We start from the raw sequence: 21523 nt of genomic DNA on the forward strand, positions 1-21523 counted from the left end.
TTGCCCTGTGGCCACTCCAGCAGAGCTTGTTGTCTATGTACAATGGAATCACAATGAACACATTAAAATTTAAAACAGTCAACCTGGAAATTGAAATCTTAGTTGATTGATCATATGAGTATAATTGACTACATCTGCATGTATTTGCAAGAGAAGAAAAATAGCATGCTTCATTTGTTTTTACATGATAACTTGCAAAAGGGCATCAGCACCATCTTAAAATAATCATCCACTTATGTAGGCAACAGGAGGGGCAGTGCCTGTCATCTTCAATTTTAATTAAAAAATAGTTTTGTTTTAAAAAATGTGTCGCCCTGTTTAATTGGCAACGCCATTTTAGTCTATTTAAATGTTTTTAATAAATTCATCTAACCAGTTTATCGACTAATTAAAACCAGGGCAAGCTTTAATGTTATGCAGGGTAAGATAGCAAGTTCTGAGGTACCGGTAAAGGGCAGGAAATAGTTGATTATTTAGTGGTGTTTTCGCCATGTTGGGTGGTTCCTTTTTTAATTTTCTGCCTAGTCACAAAGGGGTGTTGGACTTGAACCTCAACAGCCTGAGGAAGAAGACTTCTGCTTCATAGAATTATGGCTTGTTACCTTCCTACTTTGATTTTAATTTGGAGTCTTCTTTTATGGCTATGAGCATAGGGCAAGGGGTGAGTAACTTGTGGCCCTCCAGATATTTTGACCGGCAACACCAATCAGCCCTTACTATTGGGTATGCTGGCTAGGGCTGATAGGAGTTGTGATTCCCCAGATGTTTTGGCCTACAAGTTGCCCACCCCTGGGATAGGGCTTCAGACTGGTAGTATCATCTCAACTGGTTGGTCCAATGTTTCATCCTCTGTAATTCTAACCTTTGCTCAATCATGGTTGCCTTTTTGTGGTGGTTGATGGACTTGCTCCTATACTTTTCAGGAAGTATAACTTTCAGGACCCTCGTATTGCACTGCTGTGGGATGAGGTTGTTCTATTGTGTCACAGTGCCCAAACTATTCTCAGCGTTAACAATCCAACTATGCGCTGCTTTTTGCTTCTCTCTTGAAACCGTATGTGACTTTTATTAACTGGCATCCTTTTGCTGTTCCGTGGCACAGCCCCTGCTCATTAAAAATTACCCTCTCAGGTGGCCCAATTTCCTACCCCACATAATAATACTGACCTTCTGTACTCTCACTGTACATGAGATTGATCCAGCTCACCTTTTTTGATGCATGTCTCTATGTATCTCTGCCAGCTACCTTTCTTGACCCCTTTCCTTTCTTGCTACTTTTGGCCTTTCCTTACTATAAAAAAATTGCTAAACGAGAAAGTGCTGAAAGAAGGATCACAAAGTTCTGGAAAGGAGAGGAGGGCACTGCCTCTGAACACAAACAAAGGGAGCTTAATAGGTAAAGGTTTTGAGCAAAGACAAGAGAGCATTAAAAGGAAATAGAAGATTATGACTTAAGGTTACTGGGGATGAAATAATAAGGGAGGATGCTGAAGTGCTATTAAAGAGATATATTAAAGATCAAAGTAAATATAGCAAATTCTTAGCAGTGCAGTTCAACATCTACAACTACAGGAACACTTCCTTGTGTTGTACATAGAAAGCCTAGTTTGCTTCTTGGGTTGTTTCTCCCTCAACAACCTAGAGTTATGGGCTTGGACAGCCCAGGAATGGGATGTCCCTGGATTGTTTAGCAAAGTGGAAGTGGGTGAGTGGTTGGGAGCCAGCACACTGGCTCCTGCATGCTCTCCAACAACCCATTGTGGGTTGTTTAATCATGTGAACCAAGTCTTTGTGTGCAAGTTCATTGTGTGATAATAACAAAATAAGAAAAATAAATTCTGTCCCTGTACAATGTCAAAACTTGTATCTAATAGGTTGTATCCAATGTTAATTTAATTGAAGTCCCATTCATTTCAATTGGTTAGTAGGACTAACAGTGAATACAGGCTGGAGAGAGAAGGGAGGATGTTGGTGGGGTCGGATAGAGGAGGAAGCATGTGTACCAAAGTCCTTTTATGCCTTAATCCGAAATGGGATAATATTGCTTATAATAAGACCTAATCTGAGGCAAGCAGATCATATCAACTATCCACCAAGCCTTAGTTATTTCATCTCATTGGGTAACTCCCATGGATTCTCTGAGGTTGCTTCCGCACAAGACTTTTGCCAGGCAATTGCACTGCCTCATTCACAGAATTTTATGGGGGGGTCCAGACAACCTTGTCTTCAACTTGTAATTTCCCATTGCTTCTTCTGTTTTCTTGCTTCTCACAAACAAACACAATTAATGAAGAAAAGATGGAATAGCTACACAATGTCATTTGGTAAATAACTGTCTGAATGTTTTTATTGCATGGCAAAGGACTGACATGTATGAGGCTGTATCATAAATGGAAGGTGATAGACAGGGGGAACAAATGTAACTGTGTATACTGAGACTTCTTTGGGCCTAGTAAATGGTCTGAAGATCCCTGATGCAATTCTGAGTTTTAGACTTGGCTGGTCTGGGAGACTGTGTGAGAAACCATGTATTACTCTGAGTTCCTTAGAGGAAAGATGGGTTATAAATGAAACAACAAAGAAATAGTGAATTTCTGTGTCGGGAAAAAGTGAATGATCAGATTAATGAGGAAGCGTAATATCTACAAGTGGGAATTGAAAACAACTTGTATTTGTGTGTATATACATGCAGCAATCACAAATTGTCCAGCCTTACAAACCATCCAATAAGTCACAATAGTGGGCACATTCCTGGGTTTCTTCTTGTTGTGGATTGGGCAGGTTGAAGATGTATGAAAATATTTTTAATTTCAGTGAGGAGCTGTCCCTTCTGCTATGCCAGTTCTTTGAACTGACCTTTACCTCATCCTGACAGAACAGGACAAGACTCTGAGTGACAATGTCCCACAATGCAATTACTGTGCGTCAGATGAGCTGGTCCCTTACAAATCACCTCGAACTTTACACATCTGCTGGCTGTCAGCATCTGCCAGGTTCATTCACCCGAAAATAATGAAAAAAACTCTCATTATTGTGCCATAACAGGTAAAGTGTTAGGACAATTATTGGACATCCTGAGTGACCTTGTACAGTGTTAGCCAACTGCCCTCGCCAACATTTTGGGGGTCAAACTATGAGTATGTAAAATATAAACAATCTCCTCCCCCCCCTGCTTTTAGATGACATAACCGTTATGACATGAATGGAGGAAGGAGGGAGAGAAATCAAGGGATCATGTCAGAGCACTGTTACTTTATAAATTGCTGCTATTGTTCCTTCTAGAATAAAGCAGAATGAAGAAAAGATTTTAACTCATCAGCTAAGATGAGTTAATCTGCAAATCTGAAGATTGGATGCCTGAAGTTGTGTTTGTATCAGCATGCCTTAGTGTATTACCCCGTTTCGTTTATCTTTAGTTTGTATTTCATTGTGTGAGTATATGTTCCTCTTTGGTCCTACTGCTTCTTGTACACTTGTTGGTAGGTTTACTCATGGGAAAGTGCCCAAGCCTGCTCCTTGAAACAAAAATTTCTGCTTGCAAGCACTTTATTTCATGATTAAGTGATCCTGCTTGCCATTGCCACTGGACAGGGTAGGAGCTAATCAACACAGGTGAAACAAAAATGTAGTATCCAACAGCATGAAGAAGCAAAGACGTAATGGATGACTCAGAAGGAATCCCGAGTTGCTTTTCAAACCCAGTTTTGCAAAATGACAATTTCTGGAAAGACTGTCTTCTTCATAAACGGAATTTCTTTCTAAGCCAAGATAGTAGGTAGTGACTAATATAATACAGGTTGACAAGAGGGGTAAGTGGCAGGCTTACATAAAAAAGCACCAATAGCCACCTTGCGAACATAGAAAGCTGCTACTGGTCCATGTAGTCCAATCTTATTGACCCTGATTGGCAGTGTCTCTGCAGAGTTTTAAGCCTGGTTTCTTTCCTTGCCCTACCTGGAAATGCTGGGAATTGAACCTGGAACTTTTTGCACGTGAAGAAGGTGCTCTATTTCTGATCTACAGCCCATCCCCAACAATGAAGGTGCAGCCCACGAAGCAGAATCATGCTTGAGCCAGGATTCAGTAGGCCTTATCATGCAATCTGCTTTCAGTGTCAAAGCTCAGTCTCAGAACTGCTGATAAAATAATAAAGAGAAGCATGTTGTTGTTGTTTTCTTTAGATGGTTAGAACCTTAAGGGCACTCTGCCTATAATCAGACTATACCCACCTGAGATTGGGAAGGGTGCAGTTCCTAGTTGGGCATGACCTAGTTGGGCATGACCAAGTTTGAGCCTTGTCATTTCTGACTTCACTTGTACGTTTGCTCCTAATGTTCACAGGGTTCATGATTAAAGTTTAATGTCAAGAGTTGAATCAGGATTGCAAAACACCCTTCTCTGTAAGAGCCCAGCCTATATCATATGAATACTGACTGTTGTGGACATACATCATGAGGTTAATTTGTATTGCCACAGTTAATTGGCTTCAGCCCTTGGCATAATATTGGCTTCATACCCTTGGCATTCACTGTTGTGACTGGGTCACGATTCTTGTCCGCAACCTTGTCTTAATTGCACGATCAACAGCGTCATACTGTTATTTGTCTGAAGCAAGTGACAGAAAATGGAGAATTCCATTATGAGTTGACATTATTGTATGCTTTCTCTGTAATATTCAGTATTGCTCACTCTGGGTCAAACTAGACCTGACATTAATTGCATGATTGCAATTAATGTGCCTAGTATTTAGCTTTTAAATAGCAGTGCTGAGAGGGGGGGGGGCAATCAGGATGGGGAATAAGGTGCATGGAAATGGGGTTTTAATCCTCCCTTCCCATGCCAGTCCCTGAAAATCACCCCTTTGAAGTTGCTCTTTGTCCTGGAAGCTTGTCTCCCAGGGTGAATAGCAGCTTCATGGGTTAAACAACCCCCTCCACAAGCTACAGTTCCAATCCTGACTACCTCCCCCACAGCTGCTATCAATTGCAATCACATCCTTAATATCTTGTCTGGTTTGGCAAGCTATTGGACAATCCTAGAAGAGCTGATGTTATGCAACTGTACTACTTCTGTTCGTTTCTGTCATGTGAGGGTGGGATGCTTTGTACTTTCCCCATTTGGTTGTTGGTGCAGTTCTGTGCTTGGCCTTGTGAGACAAGAGCACCTTCCTTGTTCTCAAAATGTAGGCAGTGGGAGAGAAGAAAAGCTGGTGGTCTTCAAAATGTGTTGTTGGCAGACCTCACACTCAATTTCCCCTCCTCTTTATTGAATGGGATTTTAGTGAGAGCTCTTAGAGTGTGTTCAGATGGCAGCTTCTTCAGTTATGGATAGTAGCAGTTGAAAAATGAATAGGGAAGTACCTCAGAGAAGAGGGATGCAGTAGGGTGTGGCTTTGACTCAGTAGTGCTCTTTTGTGCCACAGTTGTTGTGCCTTCCTTGCCAACTCTGCTAGCTTCATAGCACAGGAATAGATAAAATCCCCAATGTAGTTGAATTTTGCATGTTGGTTCAGCACACTTGACACTCGGTGAACCTTTCATCCAGAATGGTACTTGTACCTTTGATCTGAATGAAAACAGTCTGGAAACAAAGCCCTATGAAGAGAGACTGAAAGAACTGGGCGTGCTTAGCCTGGATAAGAGAAGATTGAGAGGAAACGTGATAGCACTCTTCAAATACTTAAAAGGTTGTCACACAGAGGAGGGCCAGGACACGGAATAATGGGCTCAAGTTACAGGAAGCCAGATTCCGGCTGGACATCAGGAAAAACTTCCTGATTGTTAGAGCAGTAGGACAATGGAACCAGTTGCCTAGGGAGGTTGTGGGCTCTCCCACACTAGATGCCTTCAAGAATCAGCTGGACAACCATCTGTCAGGTATGCTTTAAGGTGGATTCCTGCATTGAGCAGGGGGTTGGGCTCGATGGCCTTATAGGCCCCTTCCAACTCTACTATTCTATGATTCTATGATTGTTGCATCCAGGTCTGGCCCTACCATTAGGCAGTGTGGTAACAAACTGATTTTGCCTGTCATGAAAGGTCAGAAAATGTTACTTAGTTATTGTATTTTTATTATATTTTTATTATATACTGCCCAGAGAGCCCTGGCTATGGGAGCGGTATATAAGTGAAATAAATAAATAAATAAATTTAAACGTCCAGGGTGAGGTACCTCTGGAACTTTTTGCCTCAGGTTCCAATTTAATTCATCCAACCTTTGAGGTTGGAATGCCATTTGCTGTTTCACTTCAGGCAGCAACATCTCTTGCGCTCTGGTTGCATCTGTCGCAATCCATGTAGGTGTCTTCGTATGTGCATGTAATTCAATTGGAATTGGTTTACGTTGGTCCAGATTTCTATGTATTGACCTTATAGGTAAACACCAGTTTCTGAATGAATGAACAAATGACTGTTCAAGTCAATCATGTCCTGCAATTATTATGTCACATATCTGATAATTTACATTTTTAGTAAGTTGTTTGAATCATATAATTATTCTTAAAGCCTTTTTAAAATAGAAATTATATTATTGTGTTTGTACTCCAGTTAAAACTATATTTGAAATAACAGATGTGAAATACTGTCATCTGACTGTCACACCAATTGTTCATTGTTCTGAGAAGGTCACATCATAATTCATTAACAATAATTATTCCCTGGGTACACGCTGCACTTCTTTACTCAATTGCTTCATTAGCTCATGAGTGATTCTCACATTCGTTGCTCCAATCAATGAAGATATATTTCTAATATACAAGAGGATGCTATTAGTTACAATATATTAACTGCCTAATTTAAAATAGAAGAGCTATCTTTATGAAGGGCAATTAACCACTAAGTGTAATTGATAATTCACATAGCTATGATTAGGAAAGACAAATAATACCAAAAGAATGAATTTGGAGATGACATCTCTGGATATTTGAAATGGTCATAACCTGGTTTTCCCATTGGGGACCACGTTTTTCCAAGTTTTTTCTGATGGATACATCTTTCCTGAATTGATACACACACACACACACACACACACACACACACACACACTCCTGTAAAAAAAGTATGTGTTTTGCCTCATTCCAATTGGAGTTCTTAGATTTTGACCTCTGAAAGGAGGCTCTGCATTATCTATCACATTTTGAGAATGAAAATAAGATATATGGATGCTATTTTGAGCTACTTTCCAATTTTTGAAAGTAGTTCCAATGTTTCTCAGACATAATTTCTGTCAAATAGAGCTTGCTTGCAGGTATATGTTCATAGTAATGCAGTTTCAGTTGTAGTTTTCTGGCTTGGATCATGTTTGTGTTTGAACTTCCCTTGGGTTTTACCATTACCATACCTGTAAAAACAGCAGCTAGGGTGGTAGATGTGTTCCTATATGAAGTCAGGAAGTTGTATCACCAAGATCAAGGCTAGTGACCAGTTCTTTGTTTATGATTTATTTATTTATTTATTTTTATTTATTTATTTATTACATTTTTATACCGCCCAATAGCCGAAGCTCTCTGGGCGGTTCACAAAAATTAAAACCACAGTAAAACACCCAACAGGTTAAAACACAATTACGAAATACAGTATAAAAAGCGCAACCAGGATAAAACCACACAGCAAAGTTGATATAGGATTAAAATACAGAGTTAAAACAGTAAAATTTAAATTTAAGTTAAAATTAAGTGTTAAAATACTGAGTGAATAAAAAGGTCTGAATAAAAAGAATGTTTGGAAAGAATGTCCCTTATGTTTATATTTTTGGTTGGGCGGGGGAGGGGATCTACCTTAATTCTTGAGATAGTGCAGAATAAAATTCAAATAAAAGGGTGATATGAACTTTTTGCGTTTGAATTCTGATTGTCCAATCTTCAGCCCAGTTTGCAACACTTTGCACTAATTTGAATCTTGCTCAAAATTAATGATTCTTGATTAATGGAAAATAGTTAAAATAGTTAATTAATGAAGCCTGAATGACCTGTTTTATTTTTAATCCTTGTTTAGTACTTTGTAATTTTATCTGTTGTTATAAGGTAATAACACTTATATTTAATTGAATTCTAATGTGCTTGTAGCACAGATCCTGCATGTAACACACACACACACACACACACACACACACACACACACACGGCAGTATCCAGCACTGCCACTCTGCATATGCTAGTGACGTAGTGCTAGCATACATGACCTCTAGCACAATGCCAGTAGCATATGCTGCTGCAACATGTTTTCCCAAAGTGGCAGAACTGGTTACTGCCCCTCTTTCTGCATTATTATTATTATTATTATTATTATTATTTGCATTTTTATACCGCCCAACAGCTGAAGCTCCCTGGGCGGTTCACAAGAACTAAAACCATTCAGAGTATAAAACAAACCGTATAAAAACATGATATAAAATACACATTAAAAACTGATTAAAAACATACCATACATAATTAAAACATCTTTAAAACATTAAAACATCTTCAAAACATTCTGAAAAGTATCTAAAAATATTCTAGTCAGTATCTTATTGCAAAATAATCATTAACAACGTAATTGAGCTGTTTATATCTGGATTTCAAATATGTTCCCCTCACCTCATTTTTATTCTTATACTTAATATGCCACCTTAAAGTAGCATTAGTAATATCCATGAGCTTTGAGAAGATCATGAATTTAAATCATGAATTCTATAGCTGATTGATTTTATTGTCTTGTAATTTATCTCTGGCAGGATCAAGGCATCTGGTCTGAAGTTGCGTTTCTGCACCAATGAAACTCAAGCTACCCGGGATAAGTTTGTTGAAAAGTTGCAGCGTTTGGGCTTTGACATTGAGGTGAATGAAGTCACTGCTCCAGCACCAGCAGCACGCAAAATTCTGAAGGAGCGCAACCTGAGGCCACACCTTCTTGTACATGACGGTCTGTTAGTCTTTCACGCTGTATACACATTTACTGTCAAGCCTACTATAAGTGGGGAATCTGAACACGTTTCACTTCTGCCCTGAGAATGAAGACATTTCAGATGCCACTAAGTGTAACTCACACAGCAGCTTTGCCAGCTTTATGGGTTAGATCCAAAGATGTCACGGGGCAACAGGGTGCTTGGTGGGGGTGACCTCCATCCCTCCTCCAGATGATTGTTGGTAGGGGGGCTTGCCCCCTCCTTATTAAAACCAATGGACAAACCATTCCATTGGATTTAATAGGGAGGCAAAACCCCTCTGCTGAAAAATGACTGAGAGAGTGGCAAAATCCACCTCCCACCAAGGACCCTTAGAGCAACAAGGGTGATCTTTGCCCTTTTCCTCTCTCCCTATTAAAACCATTGGACTAATCACTCCATTTGCTTTAATAGGAAGGGGAAACAGAGAGAAAGAGGAGAGAGAGAGAAAGAGAGAGAGGAGCCAGAGATGGAAGGAAGGAAGGAGAGACAGACAGAGAGAGAGAGAGAGAGACAGAGAGACAGAGAGACAGAGAGAGAGAGGAGGAAGGAAAAAAGGAAAGAAAGAAAGAGGATCCAGAGAGAGAGAAAAAGGGTATGTGTGGGGTAGGGTAGAAGCCAGACTAAATAACAGACACACAGGGTGCACTTTCATGCACACAGATAAGAGGCGAGGGGTCTCCCAACGTTTTTGTAATTGGCCCTCCAACCCCCTACAACAGCTAATTTGTGGTGGTGCCCAGGGCACTTTTTCAAAATGCCAAATGTGCCCATGGGCCCCCAAAGTTTTGATAACCTTCTGGCACTGGCATTTCCTGGGGATGTCAGTCATTTCCTGTTGCATTTGGAAGGAAGCACAGTTAGGGCTAATTTTGTTCCTTTGGTGACAGTTTCACTGCATCTGTTCCCCAACCCCCATCGTGCCCCCAGGAAGGGGCAAAGGCTGCTGGCAGGCTGGCCACTGGTTTATACTATAGAACATTGCAGCTACTGTTCTTCACAGAGAGCTCTCTTCTCCTGAATATTTCTGTCTATATGACTTGGGTGTGACATTGCCCTGCACCCTTGTTATAACTCCCTACCACACATGAGCTCGTTGCTTGTCCAGAATTCATGTTTCTGCTCATGCCTGCCTCTTCCCTGTTTTCCACAGTGTTGCAGGGACTGACTTGTCTTCTGTGTGGCCAATTCTATTGTAGATCCAATCCCGCCCAGTCCTCTTCCCTAGCTATATTTCTGGGACCACCTCCGATGTCCACCCATGATATGGGAAATCTTGCTTTTTCCTTTCCTGTCATGAAATCTCTACAGGCTAAGTTCTGAGGGCCTTAGCTGATCTCCCATCCGGTCCATCAAGCTGCAAATGAAAAACTTGATTGATTTGGTTTGGGCAATTTTTAAAAAACAACCACCATGGTTGTAGTTGGTGTTCATGGCATTAATCCCTCATGTCACACAAATCAGGTTGTCTTAACCATACTTCTGGTTGGACCAGGGTGTACATGCGATTTCATCATGACTAACCTTACCATTAGGTAGAGTGAGGCATTTACCTCAGGGGCAGTTGTTGCAGGTGGCTCAGGGCAGAGGTGGCCTCAGGCAGAAAATTGTCCTGAGCCAGGATTTCATTCAAGCACAGCAACACAATAATATTATAATTTCACCTAATAGTGAATTCAATAATTTTCGACTCTTGATTTCTGCCTAGACTTGGCAAGATTTGAGCTCCTCAGAGGAACGGAGGTTGGAGGTGTGGATGAAGAGAAGGGATGTAAAGATCTATATTGAAACTGCAGATTGCAAGAGAGACCAGTAGGAAGGGGGTGCCATCAAGGTCAGGCAGAAGAAAAGAGGGAGCAACGCTAAGGAAACTGGAAGCTAAACAAAAGAAGCAGAGTCACAAAATGATGCTGAAAGGGGGCAGGGATGATTGAAGAATACAGTGGCCCAGTTCGGACAATCACTCAAGGCTTATGAAACTGCGAATGAATGTAGGGGCTGAGAGCTCCTCCCTCCAATCACACTCCAACTTTGACATGAAGATCTTGACATATGATCCTGGCTTATTTTCCTGTTTGTTAACTGACCTCATTATGGAACTCTATAGTTTAATACAAACCTTTTATGTCAAAGCTGGTGCATGATGGGAGGGAGCAGTTTAGGAACAAGGAGTTTAGGACAAGCCAGCATCTTTGTGCTGAAGCTGATAAGCAACAGGGGAAGCAAGAGAGGAGGCGTGCTCACGCCCAGCGCTCATTTCCAGCTTCACAAACCATAGTTTCAGAAGCCTCAAATCATAATCTAAATAGGGCCACTATGCCCCTCTATATTTCACCACAGTCTAAAATGAGGAGACCGTTCTTGATGAAAGCTGCAATCCTATGCATGACTGGCTGGGGAACCCTGGGAGTTGTAGAAATTTTTTCTGTCTAAACATACATAGGATTACCCTCTAATTATATATTCTGCTCTATCCAGTGGTGGCTGGTGGCTCCAATCTTGGTGGGGCAGTGAATTTACTCTGGGTTTCAGTCAGAACCAGTCAAAATTATAAAGGTGCTGTCTAAGCTGCAACCAGTTCGAGTTCTGACTGGTTCTGACTGCAACCTAGAGTGGATTCACTGCCCCCGACATTGGAGCCATCAGCATCCACTGATCTTATCATCATCTGCAGAGAAGAATGAAAATGAAACTATACACTCACTAAAGGAAAGCTTTTAATTTTTTTAAAAAATAAATTTATATGAGATTTCTATTTCACTTATTTTGGTGCTTCATTCCAAGTAAGACAAAAAATCACTCCTGTGGTGAACACAACTTCTTATGCAGAAAACAAAGTGTAAACCATGCTGATCCATAATTAAAATTCCAAAATCTGTGGTGAGGAAATGCCATTGTTAGGACCAACCAGATGTACACAAAATTGTGGGCAAGGTTTTGAGATCTGCAAATCTCTTCATCAGGCAAGATGTTACAAAAGGCTGTTGTGGAGGCGGAGCCAGTAGGCTGAGTGATGTCGAAATCATGACGTCTGCACGATCAGAGTCTTAAGATGGAATGGGGGAAGATTCACCGATTTAAATGGATTAGGCTCTACTAGATATCAGGCAGGTCTGGGATTACACATCAGACTGTTGGGACAAATCTAATGTTTGATCCCCACCCCCGTTTTTGAAAATATAAATATAAAATCCAGTAGTTATATTTGTTTCCAATTTTAGTCCAAATATACAGGCTCCTTGCCATGGGCATTGTATTCTCTGAGATCATTTTTGAAGTTCTGTCTCCTCTTTATTTTATTTTTTTAAAGCTTCTAGGCAGCATGAAGACCAATTTTCAAGATATATCAGTTTATTTTGAAATTTGAAAGCATCACTTTTGGGAATACAGTGATGTACACACTTGTTTTGCTCTTAAGCTTCATCTCCAAAACATGGCTAAAATGCTGAGCTGCAACTTGGTGATGTTAAGTTGATTCCAAATGACTGTTGTCTCCTTGCCAGCTCACAGATACATTTGCTTTGTTACCCTAACAATTTGAGATGCCCTGTGGCTTATGGCCTGACCCTTTGCTAGCAATGATAGCAAAGAAGCATTTAGTATGGGGGTGGTGGGTGTTGCTGGCTTTAAGCCATAATTTTATACTGGTATCCCAGCACATATCTGCCATCATCACAGTTCAATAATATCCAAAGAAATCTTGAGAACTGAGGAGTGTTACAAAGAAAATACATTGGCAAAGTCTAGAAAGAGAGAGGCTATGGATGGCAAGCAACTTCTGAGATAAAAAATGCCAAAGATGTTGATTACCTCTAATTTTTAAATTTTCTTTTCTGGTGTTCTTAATTGTGTTTTATGAGACTTAGGGCTTTTCTACACGAGGCATTTATCATGCTCGAAATTCCTTATTCATGATTGTTTATGGGTTCTTTAGATGACATTGTGGCTCTCCAGTGTCTAACCAACACTTTTGGTAAGTTTTTTTAGAGCACGGAAAATGCAGCATTTAATTGTGAAAGCAAAAGAAAGTGTGATTTCCAGTCATGTATTTGCACTATTCTGCTATGCCACAGTACCACCTAGAGGTTATGTATATGAGAAACAGGAAAGGAAACTACTGATGCAATGTTCGGATCTCAATTCTGTGCCGAAACCAGATGTAGATACAGTGGATTCACAGCCTCGTATAGAAAAGCTCACACAAGTTGGATGTTCAATATACTGTTGCCATATAGAATGCTCCTGTTTGGGGTGCGAGCAAGGTGCATCTTTAAGGGCCACTTGAAGGCATTGAAGGCCTGGTGGATATCAGTTGAAGTGTAGTTCCACTCAGCCACTACTGAGACATTACTTTTGGGGGGTTTCTCATAGAATGGGATCAAAATTGTATTTCAGAAGTTGGAGTATGCAGCTCTAGTCATGATCGGGCTGCTCTAGCTTGCATTTGCTTATTAATAATCAATTTGCATTTTCTGTTCAGTAATCAGAAATAAATTGGGTTAGAATTTCTCTTTTTCTTTAGATGTTGTCCCTGAATTTGCTGATATTGATAAATCAAACCCAAACTGCGTGGTGATTGGTGATGCAGCAGACAACTTTTCTTACAAAAACCTGAATGATGCCTTCCAGGTTCTCATTGGTCTGGAGAAACCAGTTCTACTATCTCTGGGAAGAGGGTAAGTGAATTGGTATAGTTCTCGACAGTACTAGAAATGCCAGAAATGTTCGTGGTTCCAGATGGTGCATGAGCTTGCTTGCTTCTCTATATTTGCTGCATTTTGGTTCCTTTTCTGGCACTAGCTTGTGTGTGCTTGAACTCACCCAACTCTGATCAAGTGATGGATCTGGTTCTTTAGTATGTGTGAAGTGTGGTGATTTTGTTTTGGACAATTATGCGACTGCATGCATGCAGTGCCCTAAGAATGGAGAGCTCTGTTAATATATCTGAACAACAGACTTTTTCAGTATCTAGGGACCAGAAAAAAATGTATCCAGTTTAGGATCTCGGAGACATCTGCAATGGATTCAAATGAGCTTGGATTTCTGTGAATCTAAGCTGCGAATTCCTCAGTGGACCAACTTTTTTGAGTCATGCGGATTCTGCGGACTTGCAGGCTGGTTTTTCACTTTTTTGGGGGGGATTTGCACTTAAATTCTGGTTTAAAAAATCCGATTCTGCCAACGAGCACAAGACGGAACGAAGGATGCCTGATAATCTGCGAAACACAGGCAGAATGGGTTTAACAAAATCCATACATCGCTAGTTGAGCTACATTTCTTAACAAGAGCAATATTGCTGCTGTTGCATTGTGTGGTAGCATAGCATCATGGGGGGCGCAGTATATATTGTCTATCCCAGCAATTTGGATTCAGAGTGAGCCCTTCATTTAAATTATTTATATGCCCAGTCTATCCAGCTCTTGAAATACAGGAACATTGTGGAAACCAAGAACAATTTTACACAAATTGTTATTTTGGGAAGGGACCATAGCTCAATGGCAGAGCACATTCTTTGCACACAAAGTCCTGGGTTCGATTTCCTGCATCTCCAGTTAAAAAGGATTGGGTAGCAGATGATAGGAAAGCCCTTCTGTCTGAGGTCAAGATGAGATAAATATAAGGAGTCGGTGTGGTGTGGTGTAGTGGTTAGAATGGTGGACTAGGACTGGGGAGTCACGGGTTCAAATCTCCAGTCAGTCATGAAACATACTGGGTGATTATGATCCAGTCACTATTACTCAGTCTAACCTGAGAGAAGATAAAATGTGTGTGTGTGGGGGGGGGAGAAGAACCATGCAGTGACAATAAAAGGTGTGTGTGTGTGTGTGTGTGTGTGTGTGTGTGTGTAGGGGGAGAACCATGTATACCATCTTGAGCTCCTTAGAGGAAAGGTAGGATATAAATGTAAAGAAGATATGATGATGATGATGATGATGATGATGATGATGATGATGATGATGGACTCACTAAAAGGCAACTTTTTTATGTGCCTGCCTATGTAGGTGCTGCCCATTCACTCTTATCTGAACTTGGGAATTTCCTCATTCTTGATCATGTTACCCTAAGTCAGCCTTTCTCAACCTGGGGCGCTCCAGATGTGTTGGACTACAACTCCCAGAATGTAATCTTACAATCTCCATTCTGGGAGATGCAGTCCAACACATCTGGAGTGCCCCAGGTTGAGAACCACTGCAGGGCCTAAGTGGTATGAGGTAAAAACATTCCTTCCCAATTTAACTAATGGTTCACCTTCATTAGATGAGAAGCGGCAACCTCATATTAGGGTAAACTTCTATGCCTGGGTTTTGAAAAGCCCTGCCTCTGCTAAGCTTGGTATCCAGTCAGATTAGACAGCACTTGATTAGACAAGCAACAGTCCTCTCTGAATAGGCAACACATGGCTAGATACACAAATCGTCTGATCTGATATAAGGCAGTTTCCGATGTCACTTCCTGACTGGTGTGTTGCTCCTACAGGCAATAAAACCAAGTAAGAACTCCATTCTTGTCTTTCTTTCAGTTTGCAGGCCAAGTTTAAACAGAGTAGTTTGTTGCTGTTGTTTTAAAAATATAAATGTTTACCATAGTAGTAAAAGCATGATAGTTGGAGTGGGAGAAGCAAGCACAGGAATGGTAGATCATTGGTGAGGAGGCAAGGGGGAGTGCTTGGTTTTGACATACTGCAGGGGAAGTAATGGAGAAACGCGCCAAAAGCTTTGGCTTCAAATAAAGCCCAGCACTCTTTCTTTGGCTTTGATCTTGTTTTGTTTAATAGCAGTCTGAAGAAGAGTTCTGGAGAACTGTCATACTTCCATGAATGGAAGGGCTCCTTTTGTCTGCAGGAGGCTTCTGCTCAAGCAGAGGATTTCCACTGCATGAACTGAGGAGGAGGTGATCTTCAATGATACGCTCCTCCTCCTGCAGTCCCTAGTGTGTCCCCCTCCAAAGAAATCTGCCCCAGAGGTTTGGGGGACCCTCTGGAACAGTGGTGGAGGTGGTGCTGAAGGCTGCAAAGGAAGGGGGAAATCATCAAAGATTGCCTCCCCCACTTTCTGTCGGCAGGAGCCACTGTGTGAACAAAATGCTGGACTAAGTGGACCCTTGGTCTGGTCAAGAATGGCTCTTCTTATGTTCTTATGAGCATTCTGAGCATAACTCTGCTCAGGCAATTCTCTCACGGGAGGCCAGGAACCTGGATCCAAGCCACAGAGTGGAAGATCCAGAGTAGGCATCATAATTTCTTAGTTGAAATAAAAAGCATCCTGGTCTTAAAACACACAATGTCATGCTAGTCTTCAGTTGTAAAAAGAACCTAAAGATTTAAAACATGGAGGTTGATAAAGTCAACTTTTAAGGGTTTATAGATGTCTTATTTTTGCTTGTCTAATATATTGTCAGATCATACACACACACACACACACACACACACACACACACAAAGATTGCACTTGTTGTCTGTGCTCTTTGATCCTACTCTTTGATCATTTGGTTCTGTCATCCTCCACCCACTGGAGGGGCGACTTCTGTATTGGGGAACCTGCAACTCATCTAGACTCCCTGCATGATTTAGAACCTTGATTGTGCAGGTGGAGCAAAACAGAGCATTTGCCCTCCAGTACATGAAAGACAATACAGAGACCAAGCACTGTCCTGCTCTCCCCTAATATAATTCTAATCGCACGGAGCAGTAAGCACCTGAACAGGTTTAGTAAGAACTAACAAAGTTTTCTCTTTGCCTAGGGTGTAAGCAGGGGCTTTCTTTTTTAGGTATGAAGAATACTAATGAGAGTGTCTAAAACTGGCTGTGAGACTTATATTAGAGTATACCACTATGAGTGATGCAGAAAGAATGAATACTTTAGGGATGCCACCCCATCAAATCTTGCAGAGTGTGAATATAGAGAGAGATCCCGTTAAAGCATACAGCTTTTTATCAGGGAAAAAATGCTCTTAAACTCCCCAAAACAATTATGTTCTGGTGTTTATAGCTCTAATTTCACTTTGATGTAGAGGCATCTAAGAATCATAACTAATGGTTTCTGCTGAGAGCATGCACCCTGCAGCACACAATTAAGGATGTGCCCTTAAGGATGATTATTAGAAAATATGCCCCAAAGAACTTGGTAGGACTTGCTTCTGAATAAACATGTTTCAGATGTAGGTGAAAGTGTGTTACGTCCAATTGATTTCAGTGTGACACAACTGATCCTATGCATGTCTACTGAGAAGTAAGTCCAACTGACTTAAAATGTGCTTATGACTGGAGTCTTAAATGCACTGTATTGGAGTGCACCTATGTTGTGTTATTCCTGGTAGCTGTCCCACAGTAGGTAACTTTGATTTTCTTCTGAGTTATTATAAGACTTGCTTATAATAGAGGAAAATAGAGATCTACTGTGAATTTATTGTTATTTATTTATTTATTACATTTCTATACCGCCCAATAGCCGGAGCTCATTGTTAGCTTCCTCTGATATTACATGTGGACAAACCACAGCTAACTTGAGTGAGGTAAGTGTTGCAAACATGTAAAGTGTACACAACAGGTATTCAAGCCTACTCCAGTTGAACTTGTAAGGTCTTTCAAAATGGAGAAGACTGATCTATCATTGTCTTGTGAGAAATGGGGACATGAATGTTGCCTTGATTAAAAAAAGGGCTCCTTTGACGTCATCTAGTACTACTATGACCACTACTAGCATGCAATTTTTTGTTCTCATGTGATCTTTCAGTAACATTATATAAAGCATATGGGTGCTAAAAGTGTTCATTCTTTCAAACTCACTTTGAACAAGCTAACATTCTTTCTGCTAAAGTTTTAGCGTGCTGTCTAGAAACCTTGAGCACTAGAGTTACTGGAGCAGAATACTCTCCTTGTGAGAATGGAGTGATTTACATTTAGCATCTGTTTTGGGCCGAGAGTGGGAATTGGCTTTGTAATTTCTTCTGTCATGCCACTGTCAGAAAATTAAGCTGTTTACGCTAGACTATAGAAGGTTAATGGCTGTTCTAGCAAAGGTCAAGTGGTCATTTTAAAGAGAGGCTGTGCTGAATAATCGAAAATGGCAGAAGGATAAAGCATAAAATCTTATCTGACTGCTCATCGTACACATTTTTGTTCACTACCTATCTGTCTAGGGACTTAAAAGAAAACATTTGCATTATACTGCTTCTCTCTTTTATTGTTTCTAAAAAAAAGAAAATAAATGTTCTGAATAATATTCTGAATAGTCACTGAAGAAAAGACTGTTATTAGGCTTAATTGCTAAGCATAGTTACTTGGACATAAGTTCCGCCTTAGCATTTCCAAAGAAACATGGATAGAATTGGTCTGTCATCTTAGGTGGCAAACCTCAGACCACTTAACCTTGCGTTTCTGGTTCAATTTGGACAGTGAGATGCTAAATAGTAAAGGCCACTTCATATTTACTGGGGGAAGAAACTGTGACTTGATTTGGGTTGTTGAATTGGGGTTGTCATGATATGCAAACCCAGCCACGCTAACAAACCATAGTTGTTAACCATGAACAACTCGGAAAGAGAACCTATGGTTTATTGTTGTTTGAGTTGTTTAAACCATGGGTTGTTGTTATGTGGGAACCCAGAATCTTGGGTTGTTTATGTGTTGCTTCGCCAAGCTAAAGAGGCAGCAGGCAAGAGCAGTAAAAAGAACGAAACCCAGCTGTTCTACACACCAGTACCACAGGACTGCAAAGGCATCTGGGATACAGGGAGGAAGTAGGCGAAGAAGGAGGGAAACAACCCAGGGATCGTCTGCCAGGCTAACCATGGCTGGGCAACAAACCATGGATTAAAAAACACAGAGGTTAGTGTTATGTGTGACGTAGGGCTATGTGTTAAAGATGTGTACATGCAGCAAGGAACTCTGGCCCATTGCTGATCCCTGGTGTATATACCCATTTTTTATTTTAAAAAATATATTTGTGGCATAAGGGTCAGTAGGATGAGACAGTGAAGATCCATGTTCAAAGCTACCATCTCTTTTACAATTTTGTTAAAAGCAGGCATAATGCCTGCCCCATTTGAGATTGTGGCACTGGGGGATGGGGTTAACTCTTCCCCCTGCACCACCACAGTGCATAGGATTGCATCCTAGAGTTTCCTTCAGTAGTTCAAAACAGATAACTCCAGTACGAGTTTGGTAATATTCAAATTTGTTTACATTTAATTGATTAATCGTTAAAGGATCAACTGAATCAACTGAAAAGTTGACAGTCCTGTGAGCTGATTATCACTTCTTATATTCTTTTGAAGAGAGAGAACTGAGATAAGGCAGAACTCATTCCAGTCTTTTTCATTCTATGGGCGTGTGAGTTTGTGTGAAACTGGGCAAGGCAATGTATGGAATTTTATGAAGCAATGTGGAATACTTGAATTTAAATTGGGACCTTTACATTTTCAGACGCTATTATAAAGAAACTGATGGTTTGAAACTGGACGTTGGAGCGTACATGAAGGCATTGGAGGTATTTTACTAGTTGAAATGGACGTGATTTATTACAGTAAAAGTTCAATTATTGCACTGTACATCTGTGCTTGTTTGTATTGATCAGCAAGTGGGTACAAATTAGTTGGAGGATCCTTATACAGAAGATAGCAAGTGGATCTCCTTGCTCAATGGGCTGTGTTTTATTTATTTATTTATTCATTCATTTTAAAGTTTTCTTGTTTTGAGAGTGTCATCTGGGGTGGAGAATGTGTTGCCAGCTATAGAGAAATGCCCAGCCCTTTCATTTAGACTGGGTTAGTACGACACGATAACCAAAGGTGAGTCAACTGATATTCAACTCGACGCTGGCCTTAATCCATGCCATGGTTGATTATAATTATGTTGCGTGGGGAGTACCCCCTCAATAATCAACCGTGGAGTTGACTATAACCCACCATTGACTATTGTGTTGTCTGAACGCAGCCTTAATCTAGTTCTGGCTATTTGGAGTTCAAAATAAAGAAAAATGAAGAATAAGAAGTGGGTAGGGAGAGAGCCCTCTCCTTTTTACATATTAAAAATTGAGACACTTCTAAAAAATTCTGGGTGAGTGTCACAGCTCTTGAGGAACCTCACTGTTATCACATATCTCTGTATCCTATCTAAGAGTACCAAGGCTTAGGAGATGTATTTTCAACCTTTTAGGATGTGGAAGAAACTGTACAAAGCCCAGAAACCACCAACCAGTCAGTGGTCAGAGAAAAGGGGTGGGGCCATGTCAAGGGGGGCGTGACTATCTGGGGAATCCTGGAAGGCCAGATTAGGGCCCCAGACAGGCCGGATTTGGCTCCCAGGACTTCCCACCCCTGCCAGATAGAGGCTGCATGCAAAGGCCACATTGCGTAGAGTATGGCAGACCCAACCTAGCCTTTCTAGTAGTATCCCATTTTCAGATGTGAACAGTGCCATCGGTTCAGTGAATGAAATAACACAAAAGGCAGGGCCTGCTGTCAAACTGGGAGACAAGGCCTTGTATCATCATCGAAAGTTCTCTAACGGTTGCTCCCAATGCCAGATTGAAGTGGGTGGCAACTGGAGAGAGGGCCCTTTATTTCTTTATTTATTTTTAAGGTATTTATGTATTGATCGTAATTGTAGGCCACTTGGCCTAGCCCTTACAAGGTGGTACTCACCTTCTTAATTTTGATCCTGAGATTATTCAACTCTGTCCCCAAGAAAACTCGCTTAGCACCTACTGTGTTATTATATTTGCCATCAGGCTGAGGCCCCTTTATTTTCCCCTCAGTCTTGTAAGTGTTTTTATTTATTATGTATTTATTTATTTATTTTATTTAAAATGTAAAGTAAGTGTTAATTTGTAGTGAACTTTTGTTGCTTCTTGTTTTATCTGCTGTTTTCATTTCTTTTCATTTTCTATTAATTTACTGTTGCTGTGTTGATTTTATGGTCTGCTTGTATCATTTTGAGCTGCCTGGGGAATATTTATGTTGGAGGATGGTATATACATCCTCCAACATGGGATCCTAATTTGAGCAAAAGTGTTTGAGGCTGGAACCATATTTGTCCTGGGACAGGATGTCATCACATTATGGTTTTCATTACTTCTGCCTGTGGTGGCCAATGATGAGAAATGGGAGCATGAGCTCCCAGTGTGATGATGTTCCATCATAGGGCAAGTACTCCTATGCAGTATGAGGGAGAATTGTTGGGCAAGGAGTTGCACAAAAGGCAGGAAACCACCAAAATATCAGTGGTTAGGGGAAGGGGTGGGGCCAGGAGAAGGTGGACAAGGCCACCTGGGGAAACCCAAGGGCCAGATTGGGACCCCAGCCTGATTGGGATTCCAACTATTATGCAGACATAACTGGATTCCTATTACTAGAACTGGAAATGGATTTGCTCTCCTAACCAAAAGCAAACAAAACACCCAGTCTGTTGGAGGTTATGAGAATCATGGTTTGCTTTGCATGAAATATTCCAGAAATCTTTACCAGTTTGAATGAGTAAAATGTTGGGAATACAGCTCCCATCCCCAGACCTGTTTTCTTTGCCTTCCCACCCAGTTCCGGAAGATCTTACTAGGCCATAATCCCTGTGGACGTTTTTAAGGAAGTAATCTGACACCTTCAGAAG

At 40.8% G+C, this 21523-nt stretch overlaps 1 protein-coding gene across 2 annotated transcripts in view; it reads left to right on the top strand.

Annotated features, from left to right (window-relative positions):
* LHPP (phospholysine phosphohistidine inorganic pyrophosphate phosphatase) overlaps positions 1 to 21523 on the top strand; it is a 146395-nt gene that overhangs the window by 16587 nt on the left and 108285 nt on the right. For both annotated transcript variants that reach the window (XM_063132804.1, XM_063132805.1), the window contains exons 2-4: positions 8710 to 8897; positions 13442 to 13595; positions 19343 to 19406. In XM_063132804.1, the coding sequence (XP_062988874.1) occupies positions 8710 to 8897; positions 13442 to 13595; positions 19343 to 19406 (406 nt within the window). The remainder of the gene's footprint in view (positions 1 to 8709; positions 8898 to 13441; positions 13596 to 19342; positions 19407 to 21523) is intronic.

The sequence above is a fragment of the Elgaria multicarinata genome, chromosome 8 (genome assembly GCF_023053635.1).
Source record: "Elgaria multicarinata webbii isolate HBS135686 ecotype San Diego chromosome 8, rElgMul1.1.pri, whole genome shotgun sequence".
NCBI classification, from domain to species: domain Eukaryota; kingdom Metazoa; phylum Chordata; class Lepidosauria; order Squamata; family Anguidae; genus Elgaria; species Elgaria multicarinata.